This window comes from Macrobrachium nipponense, chromosome 26 (genome assembly GCF_015104395.2).
Source record: "Macrobrachium nipponense isolate FS-2020 chromosome 26, ASM1510439v2, whole genome shotgun sequence".
NCBI lineage: Eukaryota > Metazoa > Arthropoda > Malacostraca > Decapoda > Palaemonidae > Macrobrachium > Macrobrachium nipponense.
In genome coordinates, this window is record NC_087215.1 from 75448535 (window position 1) to 75464190 (window position 15656).

General features: G+C 39.7%; 1 protein-coding gene across 1 annotated transcript in view; it reads right to left on the minus strand.

Moving 5' to 3' along the window:
* LOC135200450 (protein phosphatase 1 regulatory subunit 7-like) overlaps nucleotides 1-15656 on the minus strand; it is a gene marked incomplete in the record, with an annotated part of 93407 nt that overhangs the window by 29235 nt on the left and 48516 nt on the right. Inside the window, 2 exon segments of the mRNA XM_064229098.1 lie at nucleotides 3598-3794; nucleotides 8745-8800. Of these exon segments, the coding sequence (XP_064085168.1) occupies nucleotides 3598-3794; nucleotides 8745-8800 (253 nt within the window).

Genomic DNA, 15656 nt, shown 5'->3' on the forward strand with positions numbered 1-15656 from the left:
TACACCAGGTGAGGAGGTGAAGCATAGCCAGGAGTTGAAAGGGTCGTGGTGGTGGTCGTCACCGTAGCATGCGTGACCGCCACAGAGCCAGCGAGATGGTAGAGCAGCCCCTGGACACTCGGCACGCCCTGCAGACCCAACGATGCCCACACCTGTCCGAGGTCGTCCTTCGCGGCAACAGCACCTGAGGAAGCAAAGGTCGGGTGATTAGCAGGATCCTCTACCCGTCCGTGCGATGTAGACGAACGGATAGAGGACCCAGAGTACAACTCAACATCGGGGTATCTCGCGCCCTCCTCCACACTCGACAGATCGGGTGAGGAGAAGGACCTAGAAACCCCCCCCGAAGGGGAAGGCGCCAAACGTGGGAGCTGAGCGGGCGGCAGGAAAGAAGACGAAGTGTCCGTAACCAAAGGAGTCGCTGGAGAGCTTTCCGACGACTCCTTTGCAGGCCTTCGCTTCTTCCTACCTTCGTACAAGCCCCACTGCGCCTCCGACCAAGACATACACACTTCACAGGGCTCGGCTCGGGTACATTCGCGGCCCCGACACCGAGCGCACAAAATATGTGGATCAATTTCAGGGAACGAGCGGAACTTACCGCATTTACGCCCTTCGGTACCCGGGCACAATCTCCGGAGGGTAGCGGGGCGTGGAGATTCCATAATTGATCAAGTAATTCACAATTGGATTAATAAAGAGGAAATGATTGTACTTACAATGATAACTCATACACAAACACAACCATATACTCAGGGAAAGCAAACGACGAGAAGCGGGCAGAGAGCGTCGAACACACACGTCTACTCGCTGTGAGGCTGAAAGCAAAAGTGATTTGTTTACCTCCCAGTCGCGCGCGCGCGCCTGTCGGACAAGCAGTTAACTACCGAACCCCTTGTTCGAAAGCTTACGACCTATCCAGCTGCCGCTAGTACCTTCCTATTGTAAAAGGACCGAAGGTTTGTATGCCGTGTCGGAACAAACTTATAACAAATAGCTGAAGTTTCATTAACAAAATGAGTTATAATTAGCTCCATAATTAATAAAACATATGCATGTGAAGTCTTTGTAAATGGATTTTTCAGAACAGCGGCAGACAAGAATGAACATGAAAAAAACATCCTCTGATAACATGGAGAGCAGTTACAAAAGCTGCCTTAGTATCATATTTATGTACAAAAACAAAAATACCCTATAGTAGGTCATATATTTTCATACACATTTTAAACATAAAAGCATGAACATTTATAAAATCGACACAACGATCGCTAAATTTGCACATTTTTAACTCAATATTTTCGGAAGAGTGGCAGGGAGCAGCGGACAAGAACGAACATAAAAAAACATCCTTTTTGATAACATGGAGGGCAGTTTCAAAAGCTGCCTCTCTATCACATTTATCTAGAGAAATAAAAATACCCTACACACAATACACTTTCATACACATTTTAAACATAAAAGCATGAACATTTATAAATTGACTGCTACATTTGCACTTTTTTCACTCTATATTTTTGGAAGAGCGGTACACAGCAGCATAGAACAGCGTCACGGGCATATAGTTTACCCTAATACCTATGTAATAACTCTCAATAAAAATTTTTAATATCATCTGCATACCCTTTACTATGGTCTGAAAGGTATTTCTACAAATGTATGTACTCCTTAAGACAGAACTGGGCTTGGGGTGCTGTTAGCTGAAAATTGTCCCGTAAAAATACCTTATTTTTTAATTAATATTTTTGACGACCGCCGTAAAACTGATTCGACGCCAAGTGATTGTGCCACTAACCGTGGGCCACCTGTATTTGCAGCAGCGTTGCCAACAGTAACACAGGTAACTCATTAACTAGATCTTACCAGCAGCGTTGGTAACGCTGACAGTTAAAATTACCAACTTAGTGGGTAAATCTATGGGGATATTGTTCAGGCTGGTCAGTGACCGGGGTTAATTCAGGTGTTCAGGGAGTATATTGCAATAAGAAGTGTTCTTTCTTATGAAATATCTACAGAAATATCAAATGAAAAAATGAAAATGTGTTTTAATGTTGCAAATATATGTAACAGTGTATCTATTCATTTCATTATTATAAAGTAGTTTAATGAGTCTACAGAACCACATTTCAAGAATCTCAAGGCTTACCAAACTTACGAATAGTAGTATTTTCTTACATAACAGCACCAAGTGAATCTAAGGTATTATAAACAATTTTAGGTAAATGAGACTGATAAGAGTTGAAAAATATTGCACAAAACGCTTGAGAACATTTTATATACTTTACACAGGAGAATGTCTGTGGAATGGGAAGAGTAAGCTTGGCTATCCTAATAAGCTAAGTCATCAGACAATTGGGAAGGAAATACAAATTTGGGAAAATTCCTTCAGTTACTGGTTTACGTGATTCTTATTAAAATACTGAAATATTTAAAAATCAATCAACTATACCATGTAAACATGCAGGCTGCAGAAACTTTATTTGACCAAATGATTCTCTCACTTGTAGTCAATGGGATCATCAGTGCAAATTAAGGTCAATATTTCACAAATCATAGTGCTAAAATGATGATTTTCATACAGGTAAAATACTTTTAGTTTATCTAATCAATTTTGGTTCATGGTAAACAAGCCTACTTATGAAGAGAGAGAGAGAGAGAGAGAGAGAGAGAGAGAGAGAGAGAGGAGAGAGAGAGCAGAGAGAGAGAGAGAGAGAGGAGAGAGAAGAGAATCGAGAGAGAGAGAGAGAGAGGAGAGAGAGAGAGATATGGATGCACTAAAATCCCATTCTGAATCAGCAGTTATACATAATATGGAAAAAAATTAAACTAAGGTTGCTAAACATGTTTTCCAATTATATTTGACAAAACATCTCTTTAGGACTTACTTCATGAAAAAAAGTATCCAGATTTGCTAAATAGTAGCTATTTGATTCACTAATATGTAATGTGCAATGCAGACACTGTTTAGGTGTTGGAGCTCAGCAGAAATAGGCAAAGTGATTGGACTACACAAAGATTAATAATACATATATATACAGTAAATACAGTATAACTTTGGAACTCCAATTTGTGAAACAATTATTCAACTGTCTGATTTGTTGATAATCTCAACAAAAGTGGCTATAGTTTCTCATTCAGAAAACTTGAAAGATCAGCTGTTTCACCATCATATCCATAGCATGCATTTAGAAGGCTAACAAATTTGGTGAGAAAACTCAATCTTGCCAAAATTAAGGGAGTTTTTCTGGCTAATCCTTTTAACCACAAGAAAAGTTGTGTGTGAGGAATATATTAAACTGTGTCCCACTGTCATATACCATCCTTGTGTCACATTAAACTAATGCCATTAGGCTTATGTTAGGCAAGATAGCTTGAGCCATAAAGCTTTTTTCTATAGCCTAAGTTATAAACTTTTCATAAAGACATTCACTAATTAAAGATAGTGAAATGTACTGAATTGTTCATCTTCTATTTTAGCTATCTTCTTTGGACCTATTTGTGTATTTAAGGGAGAAATTACTGTATAAAAAATTTGTTTGTAAACAGAGCTAATCTAAATTGGCTGATAAACCATAAAATTTGTTTATATTTAGTACTCACTCGAGGTTTACCAGTGCAGATAAATTTTCTATAACTGTGATCTGGTTGTCATAAAGTTCAAGTTCCTTGAGCATCGTCAGAGTATGCAGGTTTTCAATTTTTTTTATGAGGTTCCAACGGAGACATAAGTTTTCCACACAAGTTAGAGACTCTAAATTTTCAATTTTGGCGATACGTCGATGGTTGAGATCTACATCCTAAAAATTAAAGAATAACAAGTTATTTTCATGAATATATTCTTTTTTTATTTTTACCTATTACCTTATACTATAGCCCAATTTTGCAGTCCAAGAAATCCCAAACAAATCCATCTTCTATTTAACCAAATAAGAGCAATGGATTGCGGCCCCACCCCCTCACACCAACATAAAAGACACTACCTAACTGTCTCCCTTTTTGTGGCCTTGACACTTGGTTGCCAGGAGAAAGCAAAGTTGGGGGGTGAGAACTACACATACTGCAATGGATTTGTATGAAAAACTTTTAGTTTGGTTTTGATAAATTATATTTTTTTTATTAAAAACCCATTACTTTAAAGTACACATAGCTAAAATTGTAGGTGAAGAAGCAAGGAGTCACATGCCTAAGGTTAAAAACATTAGGAAGTAAAATAAGAGGCATGCAACTGTACAACTAACTACTAAGAATCCTCAAAGAGTTGAAAAATGACCAATTTTCAAAGGTAAGGTGATACAATGAAATGCTGGAAACCTATGATGAGGAGGATGAAGAATCAACTGATTCTAGAACCTCAACTGAAGCAGAAACCACTGGATGAACAAGGAAACCCACTCACTCCAGGGCATTTCCTTTGTCTCTTCCGAGAACCGGAAGAAGTTCCCGTTGGTGAAGTAAAAATCTCCATCTCACAACTTACACACACCTTACAGATCACACCCACATTGAGAACACGCAGCAAAAGAAATTTAAAAAGTGAAAATGAATAAAATCGGGCAAACTACAAAACTGGCTTTAAAACAGATAGAAAGTAATCACATCCTATCTTAAAGGCGGTAGGAAAGTAACTGGCTGGTCACAGGACGCAGAGGGCATTCTGGGTAGTGCATACCCTGTGACCTGGTATAGATGCCAATAGTCCCTGGATTTCACAGGTTTAATTCTAATTCTATCGGTTTCGAGCTTGGCGGTAGTATTATCCTAATGTTAAGACTGAAGGTTTGTTCCGTATATGAACAACTACTATTTCCAAAGGAGTGGTAACTTCAGGCACCTAACATTTTAACCAAAGTAATATCCATAACCTCTTACAAAATCAATGTGACAGTCATATGCTATGTAACTGTATGCTTTAAAGATTACTTTTCTGTCCTGATGCAACCTGTAGACAGAGGCAATCTGGACATACTTTACAAAGCACATACATGACTTACTGCTCTCCAGGTAAGGTCAAATTACTCTAGATGGGTACTACAGCAGATCTTAATTTTGGCCTATGACATGAATAAATGTCAAAAGACAGGCTTATAAAAGCTCTCTTCTTTATTGAATACCTTTCTGGAGAGGTTATGGACCTTGCTGATCTGTTTCAAATTAGCAATGGCCAGAGGCCCTTTCAGGGGAAGATCTAAACAAAAAGCTTCATCCAAGGGTTCCAATTACTATCACAAAGTAGTGCACAAAGAAAAGACTCCTATGTCAATAGAATTCAAGCAAGACCAAAAGCATCTTCTGATGTCCAAGAAAGAAAATCTATTAAAACTAGAACACTGGCACTGGCTGGGTCAATATCTTTCTCATTACCTTAATTAAATAGGAACTAACTTTAAAATTGTACATTCAGTGACTGCTTGGTGCCAAACAAACAATTTGTATTAAACCTAATTTGAAAGTGCCAAAGTCAATATATATCAAGTACCCATAAAAATAGTCCTATGACATAACTGCAAATCCAGTAATACTGTCCAAAAGGCCACTGTTCCTAAAAATACACTGTATCGTTACAGAACTGAATACTGACAGTGGCATAAGATCACATTAAAAAGATAATAGGGGAAATGATGAAACAGACAAAACTGAAAGAAACCCCATAGCCCAAGAGACGCCCAGATCGCCGCCATTTTGGATGACTCCGAATCTGAAATAAAGGAATGAGATGAGGCAGCCTCCTCTCTCCCAGGAAGACAATTGGAACCCAAGGTAGAGGGGACTACATTACACATAAAATCACCCTGTGGCACTCCAAATACTTCCATTGACGAATCAATGGAAGAAAAGGAAGGAGACACAGGAACATCAGAGTTAGCATCAGGGAGAGTGACCGAAGGAGAGGGAGCAGCCAAATCTCCCAGACAAGGTGAAGAAAACCCCTCCAAATAGGGAAGAGACGAAACTCTGCGATGTTCCTTCTTCCTATAAAACAACCTCCTCAGTGACTTAGGCCAGGCATGACATTCCGGGCAGGGATTGGTCACCGTACAAATATTAGCTCTGCACCTATTGCAAGTTGTATGCGGATCCGTAACTGACGACGCCGTGAAGACCAAGGGAAGCCATACCAACAAATACACACACTCCAACACATTGAAAAAAAACAGAACACGGGCAGAAAAAAACCACTTGGAAGGAGAGCAAAGCATAAGCGTCAACTCCCCAAGGCAGTTAAGAAAAGACTGATGTGTCGCAAGGTTGATTGTGCGGTCTCTGACCAGCTTTCACCTCGTACGTGCAGGCATTGCCAGACCTCACATATTCCTGGCTTCACAATCTCAGATTGTTTTAACAGGTAAACAGCTGGCACTTGGAAAATATCCTATTGTTAAGACCGAAGGTTTGTTGCGCATATGAACAAACAGCTTTTGGAATTCTGAAGTATGGCTCAATCAAGGAACAACAAAACAGTTAACATCTCATCAAACAAACAAAAAATGTGGAAGATATTTGATGGTATAAATGGTGCATGTGTAATACACTAACAGACAAGAAGAATGGTACTGCAGTACTATAGGGGCATGTGAAAACCAAGAAAATGTGATTGTAAGAAACACTGCAGTAGCTGGGGGCATTTAAAGACCATGAAGTGGCCTGTAGATAAGAGATGGAGTTATGGTGAAATATGCACCAGTATTAAGTAAAAATTTTAGGTTAACTTCCTACAGGAATATCATTTCAAAATGTCCCAAAATGGAGTCTATATTTATTACTGGCTCAAAACAATCCATTCACTATTGTTAATAAAGAAATTCATTTAAAAATTACGGAATTTAGTCAAAAAAGGCTTGCACTCAAGAGAAAATGAGTGTGGAATGGTAGATGCTATTATAAAATAGTGCAACAAAATAATGTTCATACAATACTGCAAAGTATTGTGAAAATGGTGTGTCATTTATGGGTTCTCTCTGAGAAAATTGCTGTCATGAGATGTTCCCTTTTCCTTGATTAAACATTCTATGTACTAATCCAAATAAGTAATACAAAGAGAAAAACCGAAAGTACGTTGTGATTGGGGCCCCTTTACATGGTGATCAGGAATCTGCCAAGAATGAGAGGATAAAGAAGACAAATTTAAAAGACAGAGATGGTTTGGACATTATATGAGAAGGGGGTGAAGACCTGTCAGCTATATGAGGCTAAAGACTAGTTGGAAGGCCCGAGAAGCCATACAATAAGCACAGGTGTCAAGCTGGATCAAACTGGAATTTAACTGAATACTAGTGAAAAAGATGCGAGAGGAGAGAACTCATCTAACAGCTTCTACCACTGCAAAGATAACTAGTGAAACAACATTTATGATGAGTGATAATGATGGGAAGATAAAGATAAAGTGATAAAGAAGGGAAGTTCATAACTCTGAAGACCTTTCTCTTTCATACCCAGTCTACAACTACACCCAGTTTACTAAATGCAGATCCTCTCGTGAAAACAGTGTCAATTAAATGTGTAAAATTCTTATCTAACATGTGCTACACTCTTCAGGAAGAAACATTCATCCAAATATCAGTAGAATTAAGAATCTGGAGTTATTTTCTCATAAGAATACCCATGACTAGCTTGAACCCCATTTATGTATAGGTTACCCCTCAGTCTTCTCTCAAAGTAGCACTGAATTTTCATAGCCTGCACCTCAGGCTTTTCATCAACATCACTGTTTTTACTTAGTTGAAAAAACTGGCAATATATGGCAGAAATAACAGTGCGAATATGTCGGGTTCATCAGGGAGAATGGGAGTATTTTTTCACATGAAGTGAAGAAAAGTTGTCTTTCGCAGCCAGATAATATACATATATATTCTTGAACAACTACTGTATTGTTGTTCACCACAATGAGAGGGTTAATCCTGTCAATGACAAGAAGAAGACAAGAATTACTATGTGGTTCTAGGGGAACTGGGCAACATTTGGAGGATTTCAATGTTCTGCTTTCATCATGTATCACAAAGAAAACCTACTGTACTAGCAATTTCTATTCATATGGAAGCGGTTTTGCAGGCTAGCAGTGACTTATAATATAAATACGCCTATTCTATGCTGCAAGTCTGGAGTTTTACTTCATTCCATCTGCTCTTGTCAACAATAGCACGATTTTACCACATTCCCCCATCATCTAACATATAAACATGATCCAACAGTTTACACTGACAAAAATTATGTCAACCATCACAAAGAACTAATATCTACATCTTCCTTTGCTTTAACATGAACAGTTTGCCAACCTCCTTTGGTCCAGTTTGTCAGCTCACACTGAAATATCAATCACGGCTCTCTTTCCTTCTTTGCCGAACATCACGGCATGTCAGGAAGTTAAAAGTAGCATCTCTTATGAGACCCCATCACCAACAAATTTCTGAGAGCCTAAGACTGGCAGACGACCAATACAGCTCTCTCAGTTTTATGGTAAAAGCTATTGAGATAACCTCCCAACTACCATTTGGATTTATTAGCTTTCCCTAACAAGGTGACACCTAATATGTAACAAACAACCTATTTCTACAATCAGAGTTCCATTATCATTTGATATTTGTGTCTGCCTCTGTTACTGCACTGTAAAAGCAGAATCTGTGTGATGGTAAGAAAACCAAACTGATTCTAGTTCATTATACATTATAAAACTTAAAAGTATTAAGATGTTGTATTCCTAGGAAAGCTCAAAAACCGAAACACTTAGCTTACAAAAATTCTTACACACTCACCACAGCTGTGGGATCCAACACAACTAAGTCTTCTGTCTCTCCATCGTCTGCATCCGCTATAAAAAACAAATGTTGTCATGTAAACACTGCAGAATCCAAATGGAGCAGAAAGAAATATGAGGGAAAAAACATTGAAGCTGAGAAATTATGTCAATTAGGCATCTTATTCAAAGGATCAGAGATTATCTATTGGAAAAAAAGCTATTTTTTATCATGTGTACAAAACACGTTTTTAAGTTATAAATTTACTATAAAACAATTTCTTTGAGGGATTTTAATAGCTTAACCTGCTTATGAGAGATTCTCACCTAACATCAACTTTTATGCCAAAGCTTACGAGTTAATGTTATATAAAACAATGAACAACATACATTTACTTAAATTAGCCTTGCTAAAATATTCATCTGAACACTTTTCTTGTCCTCTAGATTAACCTACATTCAGATTGGATTTAAAAGGGTATTTGAAAGTATTTAGTTGAAAGAAATGTGAAAGACATTGGTTTCATAGCTAAAGTACTGCACTGATATTCACAATAGTATAATACTCAAGACTATTTTAGTGGTAATAAAATAAAAATGACAAATTTTTAATCAATTTGTATTAATTTTCATAACTTACAAACCTGAGGTCTTAACATTAGGATAAATACTCAGCGCCCGCTGGAAACCGGTAAAGTTAAAAATAGTAATTGTGTACGCAAGGGACTATTGGCATCTGTGCTTGGTCACGAGACATGTGGAGCCACCCACATACCCCTCTTTAGGATAAGGCCCCACCGAATCCCGTCACGGCGCGTCGCGTGCGTCCAACACGGCTACGCGTTTTGTGCGTTTCGATCAACTGTCATAGTTCAAACACGAGTGGCCCCACACGGCGCATGAGCGTGCGTGGCGTCAGGTGCGTTACCGGACTGGACACGCAAGGAACAAAACATTTTGTTTTTAGCCGCACGTGGATGTGCGTCTCCGAGCTGGGGTCCGCATGAAGGAAGAAATTGTGGTAGACCTACAACACCTGCATTTGAACCACCTGCCCAACTTTGAGTTATAATCAAATGTGATGATTTGTGGTTATGATAAAGGATTAAAGTATTTTTTTATTATATTCTAATGGATACATTTATGTAAATATCTTTGTTTCAGAAGTTCCTGTATCAAAGTGTTCAGTTCACACATAATTCTACATATCTTAATTTTTGTATTAAATAAAATAAAGTGCAACTTTAATTTCGAAATCAGTAATCCTTCCCTCAGAGTTACTACAAGTTTCTTACGTTGATACGGATCTTCTGTAATTGGTATCAAATTTTGATATTCGAGATATAATGCCCTCGTGAATTAAGTCAAAGGTTTTCGGCAGCATCCGACAATATTAAAAAAAACTTGTCTGGACGCTATTGTAACTTATGAAAGAGTTTTGCATATTCTCCACTCTTTCCTCATCTAAAGTTATGTCATAAGTCCAGATTTTCCTACTGTTCAACGGCTCTAATTTGGTTGACAGCACCGAGTCAGAGGAAAACCACGCGCTCTCCCTTCATAACGGCAAGTACTGCTGAAGTTTGAATTGTCCGTCTTATAACCGTCACTCGTTTGTCTGGTTGGGCCACACGCGCAGAAGACGGAGATGCTTGTAGACGGATAGCCGTGCTGGACGCACGAGACGCGCTGCGACGGATTCGGTGGGGCCTTAGCCTTAACTCATGACCCCGTTAGTTATTCTTCCAACCCAGGTTAGTTGACAGAGGGGTGGTTAGAGGTGGGCCTTTTTATGTTAAGACCTCAGGTTTGTGAAGTTTATGAAAAAAAAAAAAAATAAAAACAAAAAAAAATTGCGGTTAAAAATTTGTCATTTGTTCATATACGAAACTAACCTTCGGTCTTAACATTAGGATAGATTTACTTTTGGTGGGAGGTAAGTACTATTAACGAACTTGGAGTTTGCCACCTTTGATCAGTTTTCTGAATACTAGCATTCTACGAAACAACTGACCAGTATTTCAGAATCTAAGATATATATGAAAATCACAGAGTCAGACTTCTGGATTCTAGACAATGTCATAGTTTATTGCGTCCGAGGAAGATAAGATCTGTTCTTCTAACAAACCAATTCATCCACTTATGTAGGTTTGTTATCATTCCTCTCCCCCTTACTAAATTGAGGAATGTCCTGCTACTGATAGGTATTTTACTGATACTAACCCCAACAGTATGGCTACTACTCTCACCTGTATCTTGTCCGTTCCAGCTTATGATGGTACTCTCTTCTTACTGCCTGAAGTAAAGAAGGAGACAGAAATTCATACCATCATCTTAGACAAGATACCAACTGACCCGCCAGGGGTGCTGGATGAGTTACACAATTTGAGCAGCCACCAAAGGACCCAAGGAAATTGTGCCCAAGGACCTCTGGGCAACCTTATTTATAAACAGGAAATTGAAAGTGGTTTGTCATAACAATGAACCACTCTCAAATTTCAATGAACGGACAGACACCTTCTTAACATTGCTCAAGTTGAGCTTCGATACAGTCACAAACCAACTGTCATGATCATTTTAACACATATGTTCTTAATTGCCAGAAGGCACGTATTCTTCTGATGACCTTCTATTCTATCTGACCCCATTGGTACAACTTGACAACAAGGAGTAGGCTTGACCGATCGCCTCTGTTTGGCTTGTTCCTTTATGTCTACCACCTTTATGTTCTAGGTGACGTAGTTTTTTTCTATAACCACTGAGTACTTTGACAAGTCAAAGCTGGCCCTCCCGAAGGTCTCTTACACAAACTCACACCATACTGAGCATGACTAAGAAATATATCTATCATCATGACCTGTGCTGCATTGACTCATTATCCAGGATTCTGGGGCAAATTGGAAACTGTTATTCCCAACTACTTTTGGAGTCTATGTCAAAAACCTGGCTATTAAGTACTCCCACTCTACCACGGTCAGAGGAAGACCACCATCCACGGTCAGTTTCCTGTAACGTGACTGATGTATGTGCCTGGTGGTAATCTATCGAGTCTACTCTGATACAGAGTATGTTTCCACTTATCAGATCGGAGTTTCTTATGTCCCCCAGCCAGTTCACTGCTTCTGAATCATCTGAAGATTACTCAGTTTGAAGTGATATTCACATGCCCAATCACCAGTCCAATGTGTATCACCATACATGTAATTACAGAGAGACTTCCCTCTGTTTTGACAACCGCTCCACAAGATCATTGTCTACTGACAGAATGCCTTTAATGGACAGAAACCTCCCCTATACAGGCAGTCACGGCCAAAGAGTCATTCTGTATATGTGAGCCGAAGAACTTTGGAGTCATGTTACATCCGAGATGACACTACACCCAAAATCTTAAAACTATTAGTTCGAAAAGGGATACTGGGCAAACTCCAGACCTTGAGATATTAATTCTACCTATTGGTGGTGCTTCTTCCCCACACGAACCTGGTAGCGATGATTGTTCTAAGATAAACTTTATCAGTCACTCATCTTGGGTCCTCCTCAATTACTGGAACCCCTGCTTCCATTTGTGACATGGAGGAACCGGTAGAACATAGAGTTTGTGTAACCTCCAGGTTGTTCCCAGTATCCCAAATGGAAACCTCGGGCTTCTCGATGGGCAAGACCCGAGACAGCTCTTATATGGTTTTTCAATTATACGAGTTCCTCTCTGGACGAGTGGTTTGCATACTCATCTGCCAAACCGGTGGTACGAGGTCCGACTCCCGGCTCAGCCAACGCTGAATCAGAGGAATTTATTTCTGGTGATAGAAATTAATTTCTCAGTATAGTGCAGTTCGGATCCCACAATAAGCTGCAGGTCCTGTTGCTAGGTGACCAATTGGTTCCTAGACATGTAAAAAATATCCAATCCTTCAGGTCAGCCCTAGGAGAGATATTAATCAGCTCAGTGTTCCTGTAAAAACTAAGATATACTTAACTTTTCCAATTATACGGACAATACCATAGGAAAACCCAAGGGAATGTCCTGATAATATATTCTATTCAGACACGTCCTAGTTATCCTCCTGTCCAAGAAATTAATCTGTTAACAGGACAGGGCTCATTCCAACCATGAAACACCTTATGCGATGCTCTTTACAATATACGGGCAAATGTTCAAAATGCTACCTTCCAAAGGGAAATCCTATATTGCCAGAAACCACCATGGTGCTATTCTCAAGCAACCTACCCCAGAATTGTACCCAACGTCACTTCACCCCACCTCACTCTTGAAGAATGGGAAATTCCCCACCTTCCCCTTCCAGATATGATGAGGTTCTAATGACTTGCTTCAGCCAACTGAAGCTCGAACCCTCTATGTTAGGTTCATGACTTCAGTATAGAAACTAGGCCAGGATGGAAGAGACCCATTTGCAGATGCTAGGTTAATCTAGCCAACAACCACTTGGACCAGGCTAAGTATAGTCAATTAAGAAGTGATTAACTTATTTTAAGTTGGCAAGACCCGGTTTACACTGGCTTGGTTAGGTTAGGTTATGTAAACTCTTCCACTAATTAGGCTAGGCTAACTCCTCCATCACTTAGGCTAGGCTAAGTCCATCAGAGAAGTATTCTAACTAGTCTAGGCTAGTATAGACTAGCTTAATCTAGAAACTAAATAACTTAGGTTAGGGTAAAGACGTTCAAGAAAGTTTGAACTATACATGCTAGGCTACAACCACAACCTTTTAGGCTGAGGTGGTAAAAGTGTTCCAAATGGGTAGCCTAGGCACTAGTCTATGCTCGGCTATACTTATGACCTACCTACTTCGCCCAACCTAAGATAGTAAAGGCATGTTCAAGTAGCCAGACCATGCTAAGTCATCAACCCACTGTTAGGCTACGTTGACATGTCCGAAAGGTATGTCGGAACTAACCTATGAGTTAGGCTAAGCTAACTAAGAACTGTACCACTCAGACTAATCTAAGATAGTAAATGCAGGTTCGAAAACCAAAACCGCAACCATTATCTAGGCTAAGCTGGCACATGTATGCCCAAACCAGTTAGTTCAGACAGTCTAAGCTAAGAAATTCTACTCAGATTAACTAAGATAGTAGCAGTAGACTCGGACTGGCTGGGATAGGCTACGAATTTAACTACTTGTTAGGCTAAAAGGTAATTTTCAATTAGCTTGGCTACAGCATCTTAAGTTACAAGTGCCCTACTTAGGCTTGGCTACCTTAAGTGGAGAAAGAAAGAAGTTCACCTCCTCCTTTCGACATAAGTTTTCATGCGGTTTCATTAAGAAGAATGGTTCTACAGTATACTTCACTTCTAAGGAACCAATCTTTCGATTAAATTTGACTACTTGTGTAAGAGTCGAAGCGTTTGGTCAATATTCTTATAGGAACAAATCAGATTACACCAACAAAGGAATTCTTCTTACCTGTAAAAGTTTGAAGTTTTCTGGGGTCCACCCAAAGTCTGTTAATTCCCACCATACAGGCTGTATTCGATTACTAAGAGGAATCCACAGCCTTCCAGCAATCCGTGCATTTTCGTGTTGTAAAACGGACTCCGCATGACTTGAACAAGGTAATTCATACAACACCTTCGTATCCTTTTTCAATCCAAACACCATGTCAATCCCCGGAGGAAGCATACTGGCAGGTGTCTCTGTGCTCCCCGAAAGGTTATTGAATTGACGAATCAAATCAATCACCTCCGCATAAGAAGCCAGAAACTCTTGGTTTTCTCCTTCCTCCGGTTCTAACGCACTGTGCTCAGCCACAGAAGACGCTAGCTCACTCCTATCTGCTGACAAACGTCCGGGTGCGTCATGGCTGTCCGACCCTACGGCCGTGGCATCTTTGATCTCTGATGGCCACCGACGGCTCGATCTCGAATAGTCAGTAAGAAAACGTATCTATTTGCCATCCTATATACAAATATGAGAGCAATTTTATCATTATTGCATTACTATGACATCTAGAGTTCAAGGAAATAGTTTGTAAAAGCATTGGCATATGCATCAAGTTCATCTAAATTGGCAACACTGCGCCCTTACGAACGATTCCTACGTCCGTCACTGTTTACACAGTTGCCACCTATGACCGTCTAAATTGGCAACACTGCACCCTTTCGAACTATTTGTACACACGGCACTGTTTACACAGTTGCCTCCTACAACTGTCCTGATCCTTCTGGCCGTTGTATTCCTTATGACCATCATATTATTTACAATCGTCATATTCATATGACCTTCATTTCCTCATGGGCTTCATAGTACTCATGTCTATTATAGCTCTGATGGTCGTCATGCTTCCAAAGCCCTTTATAGCTCTCATGGGGGTCATGGATCTATGGCCGTTACAACTCTACAGCCCTTATAGCTCTACAGCCGACATGCTTATCACAACCTAGGCTACCACTGGACTGTTGACAACCTAAACGCCAACCGAGCTAAAGTACTGCTTAAGCTTTATTATTCAAAACTTAACTGGAGCACACAACAGCACTGTCGCTTATCCTACAAGAAAATTCACATTTCTCCATAAGTGTGTGCTCCCAAAATGAAAGCGTAATATAATGATGCCACGTCATGACTACCGCCATTTTGATAGTGGTTTTGGCTATGATGTCATCACGCTTGATGGAAGCGTGAGGCTGTTGATGGTACTCTTGCAGCCAAGATCAAGAGACCCAACCTGCTGTGGCATTTCTACTTTGACATGGATGTGACAGTCCTGGCTCGAAGATGAAGAAGAAATTATTCTTCTCCTCTTGGCACGAGGATCAGTCACGAAGTCCCTGATTCTAGCATTCCCCAACTCTTCACAGCCACACTAGACAGAGCTTCCATCAGTTACTTGTTCGACAATTACAACTACTTTTTGTGCTTTCATATAATAGGGATGTAACAGTCCCGGCTCAAAGATGGAGAAGAAACTT